General features: G+C 36.7%; 1 protein-coding gene across 3 annotated transcripts in view; it reads right to left on the bottom strand.

Moving 5' to 3' along the window:
• Positions 1-18,155, bottom strand: part of LOC149926635 (cell adhesion molecule Dscam1-like) — a 129,776-nt gene that overhangs the window by 76,994 nt on the left and 34,627 nt on the right. For 2 of the 3 annotated variants that reach the window (XM_090159100.1, XM_090159099.1), the window contains exon 17: positions 7,872-8,051. In XM_090159100.1, the coding sequence (XP_090015226.1) occupies positions 7,872-8,051 (180 nt within the window). Of the gene's footprint in view, positions 1-603; positions 783-7,871; positions 8,052-18,155 lie in introns of all 3 variants that reach the window. The other variant, XM_090159098.1, reaches the window with a different exon arrangement.

Raw genomic sequence — 18,155 nt, forward strand, 5'->3', positions numbered from 1 at the left:
GGAAACAAATGATAGAAAATTGCAGTGGAAAACATTTATATTTAATATGAAAACATCTGTGTGGTATCATCTTGGACCAATACACTAATGGACCCGAATCTTGATCTTTTACAGTAGTGGAATTTGTAGCGCTACGGTGTCTGATAATGAAAATATTTCCACCCAAAATAAGTGAATAACGATATGCCTAATATCCTTAGCTCACAATCAATGTTTTTACGCATGTGCTAGTAATTTGGGTGGAAAGGTTTCGCGATTTTATTCCTTAGGAGCGTTGGCGTACTAATTGAGGAAGGGGTTTTTTGCTTATGATTCGTGTCCGTTAGTTTATTTGTCTAAATAAATACTACGCTAAATGTAGTGGTAAAAATCCCACAGGCAAGCATGCATCAAATTTTGTGAAAATTTATCTCAACAGCCTCATGCTTTAAAATTCATGGTATATTTTCTACTATATATAAAGTTTTTTAATTATTTTATAGTAGGAAAAGCACCATGTAAAATAGCGTTATTTGAACGAATAGGTAAAGCACGTAGGCTGGCATTCGTGCAGTGCATTATTGTTTTTGGTGGTACGCATGCGAAGAAAGTGTTTGAGCGTACCTGCCTGTGGGTGGAGTAAATGTTGTTGGATTTGGACTCTCTGACTTTGCGAGCGAATGTTTCCCTCGGATCTTCGTTGTTGGGGTACTCGGGGAGTTGGTTTTTGTGATGGTGGTGGTGATGGTTGGTAGGAACAGGTAGAATGTCGTAGGGTGTGGCGTATGGATGAGTGTCTTCGTCTTAGTGTACGGCATCGCAACAAAAGCCCAGAACAAAATATTAATATTCAGCCGACAATTAAGCCCTCTTTCCCCCGCGTGGCTTTCAAATTATGATGGACATTGTTTGTTCCCAAATATTTGGACCCGTTCTGAATTATTAATCGTGTGTATACCGTTCGTCTTATATTTGACGTAGACGAGTTATCAATATTTGGCTCCAAGTATGCCAACGCGATAAGTCAACTTCTTCCCCTAGCGGTAGCTTTCGAGTTAAGGCCTATTGTTGGTCAACATGAATCGCAAACCGATTTTCTCGGTGTGAATGAATAAAATATTTTCACAAACGCATTTATTGACCCAATTTTAATGAACTGCCCGTTTATTTCTGACGGAGACTTAGCTTCAAATATTTAATACTAATAATTTTCATACACATCCTGTTATAGAACAAAACTAATTGTTAAAATGTATACAAAATACCTTTATTTATGTAAATTGTCATATTTTGTAGTAGTAGAGGAAGTAGTTTAAAGGGGAATTGTCACCACCCTAAAATTGGTTAAAAACCATTTAAATGGATAGAAGACGTCCGAAAATGGTTATACAAAAAATTTCATGTTGATATTTCCAGTATTAATTGATTTATTATTAGCAACCAAATTTCGTGTTTTATCCCCCGACTCGAGAATCTTAGAACCGCTTGGTTGAACCTACCTGCAGCGCCATCTCGTGAACGAAATATTATTTTCCACGGTTTTTTCGTTTTTCGGTCGGAACTGTCGTCTGCTACGACATTCTCCTTGGATTTTCAACCGAATTATACTCGTAGATTAGAGTTTATCGTGTTTTTAAAATGCCTTACACGCCACACTTTCTCAAATTTTTTCCGCTTCATTCTTTTGGCGCTGCACGTAGGTTCAATTGCGATTTCTTAAATTTTTGGAGCCGTTTGATGTAGGTTGCGGAAAAAGTAGCGTAACTTTTTAAATACTTTTCCAATAACTATAAAATTTCAGGAACATAATCATTAATATATTTTCTATCCGGTGGTATGGTCTCTGTTACTAGGTACACCGGGCTATAAATTCTGACACACTGTTAAAAAACCTCGTAAATTTTGGTTTTGGTGACAATTCCCCTTTAAGAATAATAAGTAATTTCTTTCGTTGGTTAACATACGAAATCCCACCAATGTTTCGTGTAGCGAGTGAACTGTACTCGCAAGAAATTTGACTCGTGTGAGTAGGTTTTTAGGCATTCAAATTTTATAAAACAAACTTCGATATTTTTAGGATAGTTTCTGAAAGTTATCATTAGGTGGTTTCTCGATTCGTCGGAGTGTAAGCGAATAAAAATTAAGACCCGTAAATCTTTTTGAACGTTAAAGAGAGAAATGGGGGAATTGCCGCTGAATTTAGCACTACAATGGGACCGAAACGAGGCGACCATATTTCAAACGGAAAATGGAGAAAAAAGATAAAAATTTTATACTTCTTATTTTGATCTTCAAGATCGAAACCGTAAGTTTTAAGGGTCTAACCGGAGCATCTACCTCATATACCGACAGGTAAGCCGAAAGATTGAACGCGGAAAGGTGTAGGGGCGTGGTTTTTCTTTCGGGATTCATCGGGGGAATAAGGTTCATATTCTTGGTGATTTTACTATTTTTTCCCTTTGTCATAAAATTCGTTTCGTAAACCAAAACATATAATTTTCATACTACAATATTCTTCCTTTGCTCTAAAATATTAGGGAATTCTTTTTTGGTTTTATTTTTTGGCGTGAAATGGAATTTGCCTGAATAGAGAAAAAGGTTTACACAACACGATGATGAAAAATCGTTACTCTATCTTAGTTCTTTTCTTCTGGAATATATTTAGACGGACTGTCGTCCGTTATATAACGAGTAATACCTTCTAGACTTCGAAAAGGTATTTCCCAAAAATAACGTCCCCGTAACAATATTTTTCTGACGCCCAGAATCTTCAAATATTCTCAGCTAGATCCTATTGTTTTGGTTGGTATTTTCCTTTGATTTTTGGGCCTAGGTTTTAAATTTTTCTCCCCGATGTCAAATGTGAAGAAAAGTGGCTTAAAATGGCGAGGGAAAAAGCTCTATATTTCGACGAAAATGTTAAAAACGTACGGAAGAAATTTGGCCTACAAACGCCTGTAGAAGTGTTCCAAACGCAATACACTAGTGTCCAGGGTGAAGTTAATTTACAGAAATTAACCGACCGCCAAATCTGTTTCCGATAGTTCGTACATTAATTTAACAAAGGGATTTATTTTAGAAAATCTCGATACGGAATGGTTTAAGGAACAAACCAACTACAAAATAGAAGAACGAGTTTTGAAATCCCTAGAGACAATTTGGGGAATTAGATCTAACAAAGACAATAGTAATAAAAGACAGGCTTGATTGCGACACGCTAAGGATCTTGCGGAATGTAATGGTCAACCTACGTATATATTTTTTCTCGCTTTTCTAGAACTGAGAGAAGGAACAGTTTAATACACGAAATCGGATACGGTTTAACGAGATGATAGCATTAAATTTGGAGGGGGTCGGCCTGGATTGATCCGAGGCAATAAGAAGGAGAAATGGAGAATGAGGAGACGAGGCAAGGGTGGAGGGAATCTCGAAATTGGCTCATTCGGGAAGGAGTCCTAGGCTTTGGCGCTTCTTCCTTTTATAAGGACATTAAAGAAGTTGGCGGTAGAAACAATCCGGTTAGATTGCCGCAGCCCAGGAAATCCAGGGCGACGAATCCTGGCTCGGACCAGCTTTTCTTTTTACAACCGCGGACACACTTGCCTCTTTTGGGGTCTTCTCTTCCCTCTCCCGTTCTCCGTCTCTCTCTCATGTCCTTCGTTCGCCCACGCTGGTACGATTCCGCCCACCCTGCCCACCCTATTCCCCCTCTTAGTCGCTGTTATAACCGAGTGTCTATGGCGTAAGGCGATAAAGTATTTTGATCCTTCCGGGACTAGAAGGGGAACCATTTTCCGGGGAATTGCTTTATAGGCGTTGCTCCCAATTGGTACTTGCACCAGGGCTACCGCGTTCTTGCTGACTCAACCCATTTGTCCACTCGCCACTTATTCCGGGTTTTTCTACCATTATCATTGATTATATTCTTGGCGTTGGGGTTTTGTCGGATATAAGGATTATAACTTGAGATTTTCCCAAACAATACGTAGATTAATTGTCCTGCTAGAACCAAATAAGTAATTTGTCTATTCATCTATCCTATCACGCTAGTTTGTTTTTTTTTTGCTTGAAGCATCGATTTTAGCTGACTCTCTTTTGCTTTTCCAAAATACGATTTGGAAGCAAAACTAGTGACGGGTGAAATACCCTTACGGAAATGGTTGAGCAAATATTTTATATCAAAATTTGTCCATATATTTTTTATCAAAAATTTTTCAAATATTTTTTATCAAAATTTGTCCATATATTTTTTATCAAAAATTTTTCAAATATTTTTTATCAAAATTTGTTCAAATATTTTTCATCCAAATTTGTTCAAATATTTTTCATCCAAATTTGTTCAAATATTTTTCATCCAAATTTGTTCAAATATTTTTCATCCAAATTTGTTCAAATATTTTTCATCCAAATTTGTTCAAATATTTTTCATCCAAATTTGTTCAAATATTTTTCATCCAAATTTGTTCAAATATTTTTCATCCAAATTTGTTCAAATACTTTTTATCCAAAATTGGACCGATCACATGGTTATAAATGTTTAATTAAATATTGTTTTATGAAAATTTTGTCAAATATTTTTTATCGAAATAAAAAACTTGATCAAATAACATTTGATCAGAATTTTAATAATATTTATTTTATGAAATACCATTTGCTTATATTTTACTTGCTAAAATAACATATCAGAATTTGATGAAATTTTACTAATATAAAAATTTCAATAGAAATATATATCTTACGAAAAGACGCGTTATTTGATCGAAATATAATTTAATCAAATATTTTTTATTCAAATTTGATCCTAATTTTATAAAATCTAGCAGTCCGGATTTTATAAAATTTTGATAAAAAATATTTGACAAAATTTTGATAAAACAATATTGAATCTAATTTTGATAAAACAATATTTGATAAAAATTTTATACAACAATATTGGATCAAAATTTATCCACCATTTTCGTAAGGGACATAGAGAAAAGGTGGTGCTATAGATAATTAAATATCCCTACGAAGTTTAATTTGGACATTTTACATACACGCGTTAAATATTAGGGCGTGATACGGCGTACGCGATTTGTCGGGTAATTAGCTCGCGTTGAGAACTGCGTCGAACATACGAAAGTACCTGTTTCATTTTAATGTTTTAAATGTATTCTTCTCTCGCAAGAGGTATTTTATATACTTCGGGTAATGCAGCAACAGAGCAAGTCAGTCTCTCGAATTAGCGCGACTCGACTTGTATCGCGATATATAAGTTAATGACCATTCTTCCGGTCAATAAGAAAGAAGAGACGACCACTGTCCATTCCCTCGGAGAACTGGCGTCGAGAATTCATCCACCGTCCACCTCGTATCTGCCTCTGACCAAAAGACCCATTAGCACTATCGCCGCTGGACACGAGCGGAAACACGACGTCTCGTAATCGAAGGGCTACAAAACCCGGCTATACTCGGAGCCCCAGCTTCACCTTTGTAATGGGAAAAGTTGTAGGTTGGGGGGGGGCAACTGCCCACTCTATTCCTTCCCCCTTTTTTAAAAAAACGGTCCGAATTTCTTCGCGCGTTACCTCTTTTTTTTAGTTTCTTTTTTACGATAGGTATCGCCCAGAAAAGGTATTAAATATATATATATATATATATATATATATATATATATAGTAACTTTGTGCTGGAAGGCTTTTTCCAGCTTCGTTTTGGGTATTTTCTTTTTTTACTTTACGAGCTTTTGCCGCGGAACAAGGGCTTTCTCTCTCTCTCGCTATCCCTCTCTCTCTCTCTCTCTCTCTCGCTATCCCTCTCTCTCTCTCTCTCTCTCTCTCTGTCGCTATCCCTCTCTCTCTCTCTCTCTTTCTCTGTTCAAGAGAAAATAAAACTGAGACGTTGGTCGCCCCGTTTTATATTGAGAAAAGATCGCGACTAGCATTTCAATTACCAAAGAATATTTCCTTTTACATTTCTTTCGTTTTACAACCCCGGCTCGTTTCTCTTTGAGAGACGCTACCCCCATTGCCAGCCCTCCCTCCGAGTTCACTTATTTTTGTTATATTCCAGTCTCGTTCTTTTGTTTTATGACGATTCCGTTTCCTCTTTCCCTTTAGCCAGTCGCGGTTACTCGCGATTTTGCGTCGTATCCGATTTGCCTTATCCAACTTTTCTTTCCCGTATTTACCGAAGACGGTATTGAAGCGTTACGAAGTTTTCCGGAACGGCTCGATGGCCTCTTGACTTGGTACTATTATCTAAGGCGGAAAGAGATTATTTTCCTAGCACCGGTTCTACGAAGTGACGTCGCTTCTCCGTATAAGCATCCTCTTTCCTAAGATCGAATTTTGCTCTTATCTAAACACGGCTTCCCAGTCTAAACATTAACTAGAGAAAAGAAGATTCCTGGAAGGGAATGGTCATTTATTTTTCCCGCCATTTTATCTTCGTAGGACGTCGCCATTTTATCCCTTTTCAACGCGATAAAGGCGTAGATGGTTGCCTCCGTAGAAGGGTGGAGTAAAATAGTCTATTCGCCGCCGGGGAACAAATCGAGAGTTCGTTCCTATCGTCTTTCGACAAAATATGGAATAAAACGGGAATTCTATTCCGAGGGAATTGGGTTTGATTTAGCTCTTATAAATATGGAATTTTCTAATAAAATGTTTCGAGGGAATTGAAATTTCGACTGCCTGGGGGATTCTATTGTAAAGTTATATTATTCATTTCATCTTTTGTTATTTTTGAAGAATCTTCTCAGTATTCGAGGCATTTAAAAGTGAAAACTTGGAACCACTCCTTCCGCGTTGAGTTTGCAAGTTCTCTCCCCACGGTTTAAAGGGGTTTCTCCCGAGTTCTTCGGTTTCCCTTTCCCGTAAAAACTTGTAGAGGTTAACGGTAGAGGTCGGGGATGGTTAACTTTTATTCAATAGATAAAGCTCTCAAAATTATTCGTAAAACGTTTTGATCAAGTAATTTATATTTCTGTATTAAACGATTAATTTTTTTGATAAATTTGTAAAACTAAACGGAAAAACGACGTTTTTTTCGATAAAAAGCGCAAATTTTACGAACAATACATGTTTTTTAATCATTTTCCGAAATATTAACCGGTATATTTCTTTGTTTACATTTTTCCCCCGAAAAAAATTTTTTTTAAGGTGTTGCCTTGAGTATTAGCCTAGCTGGTATATTTATACTTATATTTTTCAGATGTTTTTTACTTTTAGAATGGATTTAAATCGAGGGGCTGACCACTATGAGTAATCGGTGTACAGGACCGTAGCTTTTCCAGTACTAAAGTGATTACGTAATCGATTACAGAATTAGCACTACCAAAGGGTGTACTCGTTGTAATCGGTGTACAGAATTTAAGGAAGTTGTTAAATTAATGCCTTTTTTTTCTGATTGGGATATTCTTTTAATAAACTAGTTAGAAGGTATCCCATTAATTTCTTAATTAAATTGCCTTTCTGAAACCCCGTATTAATTTTAGTATCTAAAATATTTCAAATTACAAATTTTTATTCAGCATTTAAATTGTTTTGAATTTTAGCCTTGAAATAAAATTGCACAACTATCGTCATGTTTTATGTAATATTTATCGCGAAATTTCTTAAATTTTTATTGGTCTGTCTAAGAACGGTAAGTTTTCATATAACAAAATCAAATTTGCGAGCTATCTAAGAAGCGAAAGTTAAAAAGCCCTGGGCTTTTCTTTTTGAAACCAGACCCATACACTGGGCACCCTTATACGAAGAGCCCTTATCAGGACTACAACGGAGAAAAGTCCATCGTTTACGCACCTGACAGCACCGTCAAAGTCGGTAAAGCGGGTAAAGTCGGCGCACTTTTCTCAGTTGAAAGTCGAAATGTAAACCTTGTTGTCGCGAATCGAAATCGATGCTTACCGATGCGGGTGAAGTATCCGGAGGGTCCTCCGTGGTAATGCGAGGTCGATTGAGACGAGGAGCGTTGCGTCCCGTCGTCGCTGTAGCCTCCTCCGCATTCTGGCTGCAGTCCCGCTAATTCCTTCATATTGATTGCCTCGCACGTATGTTTGACAGGCATCCGGGCCGCCACTCCAGCGCCTGCAACAATTCCAATATATATAGCATCGCATTTGATTTCCACACCCGACCAAATAGTGCCAAGAAAAGAGAACGATGGATTAGAGGAAAAAAAAAACGCTAGTGGAAAAACTACTCTGCAAGAAAAGGGGATTTTATTGATTAAATTTTACCGGGGACTTTCCAATTTGTTAGCTTTAAAAGAAAATTATTTTATTCAGACTGGAATTCTTAACATCTTTCGCCCGGGATTTCTCATTAATTTACCTTTCTTATACGTATCGCGATTTAATTAATGTACTTCTCACGTTTCTGATTAATTAACCTCCTTAATTTTTTATCTCACGTATAACAGAGATTGACTATTTAGAGTTAATTTTTTTGTAAGTCACTTAGGTCAATTTACTCGTTATTTCATCACGCAGGAATCCATACTTCTACTTGGAATGCTAATCGCGGCAGATTCGTCTCGATGTGGCTGACGGTTTTTTTGACGTCACTATGTTAACTTAACCAATAACAACGTGAGAGGGGGCGTGCGCAGAGGGGATTTTTTGTATCGTAGGCGGGGCCATTGAATTGGGAATGGTACTGCTAGAATAACAATTAAGATTGCCATGGTTACGCGGGACCTGTTCTAATAATACTGTACGAAATTAATCTTTATAATTAGGTGGTAGCGCTATCTATATTTTGTAAAGTTATATGGCTAAAAATAAATAATTATTAGCTAACTCACCGTAACTTGAGTTAAAAAGGATCGTGTTGACAGAATAAAATTATTTTTAACAACTTCAAAGGTTTGTTCGTTACGAGAAATGATACATTTCAATTTCGCATCAGATTCGCGAAAAATTCAATTGCAATATAGTTGCCACCACTAGAGACAGATGCCGCCACGGTAGAACGATAAAGTTGATAAAGTCTCCTTATTGAATGAAATTGGTCCCGCGCCAGCCAGATTTAGTTGTACCTCTATCTATTCCCAACTCAATGGGCGGGGCCAAAGCCGTCAGAGTGATCTTACCATACGCGATACGGCAGGATAAGAATTCCAAGTAGAGATATGGATTCCTACATCACTCTATAGTGTTACTATTTTAATTAGACCTTGTATGTATATATGAATATTCGCCATATCTTGTGGGAAATAAATTTGTTTGGGAAATTTTTACGTATTCTACTCGCGTCACACAACACGATATTTGCATATCTTAAGACCCAAACGAAACCGGACATACTTTATCTAGTAATGTAAAAGTGATATTGATTTCGTAGTCTAAACACGTCTGGCGAGCGCGACTACGGCAATCCATCTTCGTTTAACGTTAGGGAAACCGAACAAAATGCTCTTTAGGCATTGTCCCGGAAGAGACTCTGTTTATCCCGGCTTATATCAACCAATACGGGCAAACCAACTTCAAAGTGCATTCGGTTGTACGACGTTAAGTACACTCCGTGTTTATGTTCCAATTCTTTCTTTTCTAGCTCTTGACGCCGTCCGCTTCCTGATGTCCTCGACGCTGCCCCCGTAAACGGGCTTCCCAGCATCACCGTCGATGGAGGGAGGGAGATCGACGCTTTTTTATCGGAGAAAAGGGAAGAGATTTCGGACTATTTTTTTATATTTCTTTTGTTCGTAAGCCTTATGGATCTGCAACGCCACGATGAATAGAGATTTAAGAACAACACACCTATACAGGAAAGGTTCCCTCTTTTAAAAGCCCCGGCGCAAAACGCCTGACTAAATCGAAGAAATCTTTAGCTACATCGCCTTAGATAAACCATCCATCTTCTTATCTACAACTTTTTCCGAAATTTTTTCTTTTCCTCATTCTCCGTTTTTCGCCTCGCCTCTCGACAACTTCTCATTGACAAACTACGCTCCCCATCTATTTTTCTTTTTCCAAGAATCTTTGTCTCTCCTCTTTGCCAGTTTTGGCCGTCCAAAAGTCACGATTCTTCTTCGCTATCATGACCGTTTTTGAGCCCGCCCTCTACGCTTGTACCTCCTAGCTTGATTGTTCACTTATAGGCAGAGAATGGATCTAGACCTGGCCCTTATCAGCAGTGATGGGCATTTTTCAAAACTTTGTGATAACTCTCACTCCACCTCATTCCCGTTTCTAATATTTTAAACTCAAACTCATCTCCTCTAACCACCGTAAACTAACTTTTATCTTATCTCCTCTCATCGAATTTGGCTAATTATTTTAAACTCGCGCACACTCCCGCTAGTTTTGTTGAAAAATCTGATCTCATCTCACGCTCTTTTCCGTTTATGGAAGTCATAAAACCACTCCTTTCAATCTCCTCTCTGAAATGTGAACTTTGTGAAACTCCTCTCAGGCTCCTCTCCTTTTGAAGTTTTGCGCATCTCACCTCCTCTCAGATTCTCAAACTGTTCTCATAGGGGTAGAAAAACGACCATCACTGGCCGATGGCCACATTAGATTTACTGTATTTAACTCCTTTATAGCCTTCTAACGTCAGAATATTGTGTTATTGTCTGTTTGGGTTTTGTTATTGGCCAAAGTAACATAATTTTTTCCAAGAAGGTCATGTTTTTATATTTCCTTTGTTTTGGTTTTCTTACATCTAAACTCAAACTCACCTCCTCTCACCACCGCAAACTAACTTTTTAGCTGATCTCCTCTCATAGCATTTCACTAATTAAATTAAACTCGCTCACACTCCAAATACATTCTTTGAAAAATATTATTTCCACTCACTCTCCTCTCACTTAAATTCATAGCTTGGAAACTCATCTCACGCTTCTCTCCATTGTAAGCTTAGAGCATCTCACCTCCTCTCAATTGCTCTCACTGATCTCACGATGAGAGGAGAGTGCCCATCACTGCTTATCAGTGCTTGCGTAAGACGCCTTTTGTTAGCGTTGTTCGCTGAGATTCTCAAACACTCGTGAAGATTCAGATTGAAAGCGTTTTCATTTTATATGGTATTTTTGTAATTATTGTAAAATATATTTTTAGGGCATTATATACAGGGTGGAAGCCTCAGCCGTGGTCCAGCCTCGGTACTTCTCCTAGTACACCAGAGTGCTGCGGGTGGAGCACTTCTACAGGCGCTGGTAGGCCAAAAATAGACCAATGGGAGAATTGGAAGCCTCAGCCGTCGTCCAGCCTCGGTACTTTTCCTAGTCTAAATATAGACCAATGGGATAATTAGAAGCGCATCTTACAAATGCTTTTTCGGGCTATTGGATAAAGATGCGCTTCTAATTATGCCATTGGTCTATTTTGGTAATACCAGCGCCTGTAGAAGTGTTCGACCCGCAGCACTCTAGTGCACTAGGAGAAGTACCGAGGATGGACCACGGCTGAGGCTGACACCCTGTATAAGAATTTCCGTGATGGCTGTACAGTAGATTTATTACCGTTGTTTTTTAAAGTATTTTAAGAAGATTATAGTATTTATCGAACATAGAAGTGTTCATAGTCCTATACTGAGCACTATGCTATTCCCTTAAAACACATACGGTCTAGGGAGGGGTCCGATATTCGCAAATATTGCGAACGGGATTTGGACCCTCAAAATTATTTCAGAATTCAGAAACTGATTTTGAGATTTCGGAACGAAATTTTCGTGTTGATTTTTGGCTTTTTTTTGGCTGATTTCGATGTTTTCAATCCGATTTTCGCCCCGATTTCGGGAAATTCAAGTTGATTTCAGGATTTCTTAAATCAATTGTACGCATGTCGGATTTTTCAATGTAGTCCGTAGCAAAATTTGTTATTAAAAGGGACATTCTAAAACTAATTAATCGGGAAACTTTGGTTGATAAATAAGTATATTGTACTATGGAAAACTGGCTAAGCCTTGTACATACAACCTAGGAGCAACAAACACAAGGAGAACGCAGCTAGCCTTTAAACACGCTAACCAAGGGTTGTGTACGAATTTCATTGGACGAGCGTCACGAGCCTTTACGTTGAACGTTTTACGGGCGGGGGGAGAGACAATTTCTGAATTTTCCCCCTCCGACGGCAGCAGGCGCTAAAGCGTCTAGCCAATGAAAAACGTACACAAGAAAATCCACGACTTTTGACGGGTTGCGTTCTCCTTGTGTGGGGTGTTGTGTTTGTTGCTCCTAGATACAACTAAGTTTTAAAATAAAATTCACTATTGCACAATTTGAAATATTTAATTTGCGTGCTACGTACGTTTCGACTCGATCGCACGAGTCTTCGTCAGGCACTAAAAATAAAAAAAACGTGCGTAACCAATTAAATATTTCTAACTGCGCAATAAAGGATTTTATTTTAAATCTATGCTTCCGCGGTTTGGCGTCGTACATGGATACTTCTCTCGTAAGATATTTTCTAGGTCGTAGATGAATACTTCTATCATAAGAAAACTTTTACGTCGTAGATGGATACTTCTATCATAAGAAAACCTTTACGTCGTAGATGGATACTTCTATCATAAGAAAACTTTTACGTCGTAGATGGATACTTCTATGATAAGAAAACTTTTACGTCGTAGATGGATACTTCTATCATAAGAAAACCTTTACGTCGTAGATGGATACTTCTATCATAAGAAAACTATTACGTCGTAGATGGATACTTCTATCATAAGAAAACTTTTACGTCGTAGATGGATACTTCTATCATAAGAAAACTATTACGTCGTAGATGGATACTTCAATCATAAGAAAACCTTTACGTCGTAGATGGATACTTCTATCATAAGAAAACCTTTACGTCGTAGATGGATACTTCTATCATAAGAAAACCTTTACGTCGTAGATGAATACTTCTATCATAAGAAAACTTTTACGTCGTAGATGGATACTTCTATCATAAGAAAACTTTTACGTCGTAGATGGATACTTCTATCATAAGAAAACTTTTACGTCGTATATAGATGGATTCTTCTATCATAAGAAAACTTTTACGTGGTACATGGATACTTCTATCAGAAGAAAACTTTTACGTCGTAGATGGATACTTCTATCATAAGAAAACGTTTACGTCGTAGATGGATACTTCTATCATAAGAAAACTTTTACGCCGTAGATGGATACTTCTATCATAAGAAAACTTTTACATCGTAGATGGATACTTCTATCATAAGAAAACCTTACCGTCGTAAATGTACACTTCTATCATAAGAAAACTTTTACGCCGTAGATGGATACTTCTATCATAAGAAAACTTTTACGTCGTAGATGGATACTTCTATCATAAGAAAACCTTTACGTCGTAGATGGATACTTCTATCATAAGAAAACTTTTACGTCGTAGATGGATACTTCTATCATAAGAAAACTTTTACGTCGTAGATGGATACTTCTATCATAAGAAAACTTTTACGTCGTATATAGATGGATTCTTCTATCATAAGAAAACCTTTACGTGGTAGATGGATACTTCTATCAGAAGAAAACTTTTACGTCGTAGATGGATACTTCTATCATAAGAAAACTTTTACGTCGTAGATGGATACTTCTATCATAAGAAAACTTTTACGCCGTAGATGGATACTTCTATCATAAGAAAACTTTTACGTCGTAGATGGATACTTCTATCATAAGAAAACCTTACCGTCGTAAATGTACACTTCTATCATAAGAAAACTTTTACGTCGTATATAGATGGATTCTTCTATCATAAGAAAACCTTACCGTCGTAAATGTACACTTCTATCATAAGAAAACCTTACCGTCGTAAATGTACACTTCACTCGTTAGAGTTCATCATATACTTATGCTACTACATTAGCTTTAGACATTTAAATAGAGAACTTAGTCTTGGGAGTATGAAAAATTAAACCTTTACCGAATGCTTTGATAAATATTTGCTTCGCTTGATTTTCGTATCTGATTAGATTTTATACCACACTTAATTCGCCATATTTTCTTTATGTAAATAGACGTCTGCACATGTCGATGTTTGATTGAAACTTCGCATTTGAGATTTTGCGGTACGTCGGACGCAAATAAACGCGTAGCTCTAAAGCACGGTTTTCAATAGGAGTCGTGTTTAGTTAGTTCTGCGGACCGTGGCTATTAGGATCACCTTCAAACATTATAATCTTATTATAGCCCTTTCCCTTTCAAAAAGGCTTTGATCTTTCAGCGAAAAGCTACTGCATCTTTTATTGATACCGTCGTTTTAAATAGATTTGCTTTTAGTTTTTGTTAAAGTTAGTTGAACCATAAGTATTGCAATATATCGAAGGCATCATGCACTTTTCAATGCACTGCCCTCTCCTGGATGTGAACACCGCAGTAGGGCTCAACATTTACCACTTTTATTAGTGTGAATTACGAAGTAAAAAGTAAAACCACCCCATTAAATTGATTTGGAAAGTTACACTCTTTAAAAAAAGGTTTTTTTTATGGTATATTAAGGGTCTAAAATATATAAAAACGCTATTTAGGGTTAATATATACACCCTTAAGGGTTTTTCTTGCCCCAATTTTAAAACTGGAAAAGGTGTATAAAGGGTGTTATATTACACCTTAAATATAGTGATATTACACCCGTTAAGGTGTAGCTCCCTTAAGGCAGTAGTTTAGTATCCTAAAGGGAGTAGTTTAACACTTTAAAGGGAGTATTGTAGAACCCTTAAGGCCGTAGTTTAGTGCCTTGATAGTAGTAGTTTAACACTTTAAAGGGAGTATTGTAGAATCCTTAAGGGAGTAGGGTAACACCCTGAAGAGAATCCTTTAGAACCCTGAAGAGAATCGTTTAGAACCCTTAAAAGAGTACTCTTTTACCCTAAAGGGAGTAGGTAAGAACGCTGAAAAGGGTAGTTTTATACCTCAAACGGTGTAATAAAGGGAAAAAAACGGAGGACAAAAGCACCCCAAACAATGTAAATAAACATCTTAAAAGGAAAAATGCGATTTAAGGTGTAGAATAACCTCCTTTATAAACCTGTTAAGGTGTTAAAATGAAACAAGAAAACCCTTTAAAGCTTTGGAAATAAACCTTTTATTTAAGAGTGTTGTATAGAATATCTTGAGAACCACACTATTTTTCTATCAAAAGGGAGCCTACAAAGGTAGATGTTTCAATCAGCTAGGCTAATACCAAAGGCACCAAGTCGTCAAGCGACTTTGAATGCCTTTAATTCAGGTGGCCGGATTACAATACGTAGGATGGTGGCGGCAAGCCTTTCACGCCACGCTAGCCAACAGTTCCATACACTTACTATTACCGTTAACCTCAACAAGTTTAGATGGAGTGGTTAGCAATTTCGCCTCTTAGCAAGATAAACCAGGTTCACTTGGGTGAAAGCTTGGAACTACTCCTTCCACCAAGTTCTTTGGTTTCCCTTGCCATAAAAACTTGTTGACGGTAATTGTTAGTAGAGTTGTAAGTCGCAAACTTTTCTGGAAAATGACCGAGGCCTTTTTTCCGGAAAAGTTTTAATTCCATGATTAGTCTAATATTTATTATTTCCAAATTAAAATAAAGTGGCATTTTCGCCTCCTTTTTTCGATTCTAAAAGTAAAACTAAACCTCTAGATTAGTTTTATCATAAAACCCTTAAAAAGTAATTTATGTTTCAATTTTTTATTTTTCTAATTTGCGGAAAATTTTCTAGAAATTTTTCAGAATTTTTTTTCCAGAAAATTAACAACTCTAATTGTAAATTATAAGAAGCTGTTGTTCTACGTGGCATTAAGGGCTTGCCACCGTTCCACCTACGCAGTATAGCCCGACCATCTGAATTATTGCCGTTAAAATTCACTCGATGACTTGAGCCTTGGTGGACAAACCTTAATGATGGTGCCTTAGGTATTAGGCTAAATGGTTATTACATACTTCTGGCTTAACCAAGTCTATTCCGTACTAGTCTCCGATATCCGCATAGCTATAAAAATCCATTAGGGATTCCGATCCCGTTTCTTTACTGTTTAAATATGATACGAGGGGAGTTCGGGATGATGGTCTTGTAGAAGATTAACGTGATGTTGTTGTGCCGGAGAGCCTATCTTTACAGCGTAATTCGTATTCAAAGCGAATCCGGCTCTGGGGCATAAATAATACCCGGCAAGTGGAACGAAATTCATTTCTACGGTTTTCCCCCGCTGCTTTAAATAACGACTTTTCGTTTTTGAGTATTAAATTTCATACATTCTCGGGAGCGGGGCGCCGAGAAGCAAGACGAAGCCATTTACATGTTTATTTAATAAGTCTAGGAGCGTAAGAACCCCGGCTCCGACCTTTAAAAATATATTTATTCTTCTAGGCCCCTTTTACCTCGGCTTAAACCGCTTCCTTAGCTCCTATCATTTACTGGATGGAAATGGCACCAAAAGTTCTTTCCCCAAAATCGCGCCGGGAATTTTAAAAGCGGGGAGTTTTCCACGCCGATGGTAATTAAGACAAGCTGCCTGAGTCCAAATTAGAGGTTGCACCAATGGTAACAAAACGTGCACTTTTCTCGTCGTATGAATTGTGTTAAATCGTGCCAACTTTATTGTAGTGTTGTACACTCTTAAAAATACGGGTGCTTCATAACACCTTTTCCTTCGCCACAAATATGACACCTTCCAAATACTTAATGTACACCCTTTCGGGATACGAAAATACACCTTTAAAGAGTCATTTTGCACCTTTGACCATTAAATCATGCTTTTAAAGGTGGCAGTACGCCTATTAAAGAGTAAAATCAAACCCGTGAAGGAGTTCAAAACCCTTTTAAAGAGTTATAGAACACCTTTAAATAATAAATTTACACTTTTAAAGGTGTAAATTGCACCTGGTAAGAGTAACGTCTCACCTTTAGAGGTTTAAATACGTCATTTTAAAGTGTACAATCACACTTTCAATGGTGTAAATGCACACTTTAAAACAGTTTAGTTGCACCTGGTAAGACTTTAGTCACACCTTTAGATTTATAAATATGCCCATTTAAGGAGTAAAATCACTGTTTTAAAGGTGTAAATATGCCCCTTACAGAGTAAAATCACACCTTTATTAATTAAATTAACCTATAAATCTGTTTAAATGACCTTTTAAAATGTACATTGCACCTAATAGCTCACTAACAATTGTAAGGGTTTTAGTATGCCATATTAAAGTGTTCAATAACACCTTTTATTGGTTTTAAAAACACCCTTGAAAGATTGTTAAAGAAATTGTGTTTCTAATAAATACTATTTTACCAATAGAAACAGTGAAAACACAAAAAACTAGTGTAGTTGAATACAAATTGTTATTTATTTTAAAATTAATATATAATTTTTCATTTCACATGGTCTCAATTAAACTAATTCGAAAAAGTTGTTAAAGTTTACAGCACTTGCCGTGATCGAGACAATTTTTAAAAATTTCAGTATTACTAAAGCAATACTTCAACGAACCGGCTACACCTAATACGTAAAAAAACACTGCGACAAAGAACAATAATGCCAGGGTGCTTTATACCGAAAACCAAACGTGTAAAAAAAGTATTCTTATATCTGTTAAAAAACCGAATGACGGAGAGATAAAATATGTATAAAAAACTTATTGATAGCTTAAGCACGAAAAAATATCTTTATCGTATTTTATTTAACTAATCACCCTCGATGAAGATATTACTTGAGGCGTAATTCTGATCATCTCGGACCAGCTCTGTTATATAGAATTAACGGATTTTGATACGCTTTGCGCAATGGGGAAATTTGGGGTTGTGGATCATTTCATTGGCGTTGTAGATTTACAAAACAAGAACTCAAAAATTGACACTAAAGCCCAGGTTGGACAGAAACTTTCGACTTAACGTGATAATAGGGGTCACTATCAATCAAAAACACGATATTTAATGGTCATTATTTCTTCTTTAATTCGCATTTTAATGAAATTTTAACACTTCTTGCTTATACCAATAAGCAAATTAAACAATAAATAAATTGAAATTCCAATAACATTTAAAAACAGATAATTATTCACAAATATTTACAAAATATATATATTTAAATAAAATACATATATTTTAAACACCCAATTAAATATTTTGGCACGTTATGCGTTAATGAATATGCACATTATAAAGCTAGATATGTGCAATTATTCGATTTTTGATTGTCATTTAATCCATTTTTGACAGAAACGTTATCTTTCTAGAAAACCCCTTATTCTGATTAACTACACCTAACCG

Source organism: Leiobunum rupestre, chromosome 9 (assembly GCF_980474605.1).
Source record: "Leiobunum rupestre chromosome 9, qqLeiRupe1.1.hap1, whole genome shotgun sequence".
NCBI lineage: Eukaryota > Metazoa > Arthropoda > Arachnida > Opiliones > Sclerosomatidae > Leiobunum > Leiobunum rupestre.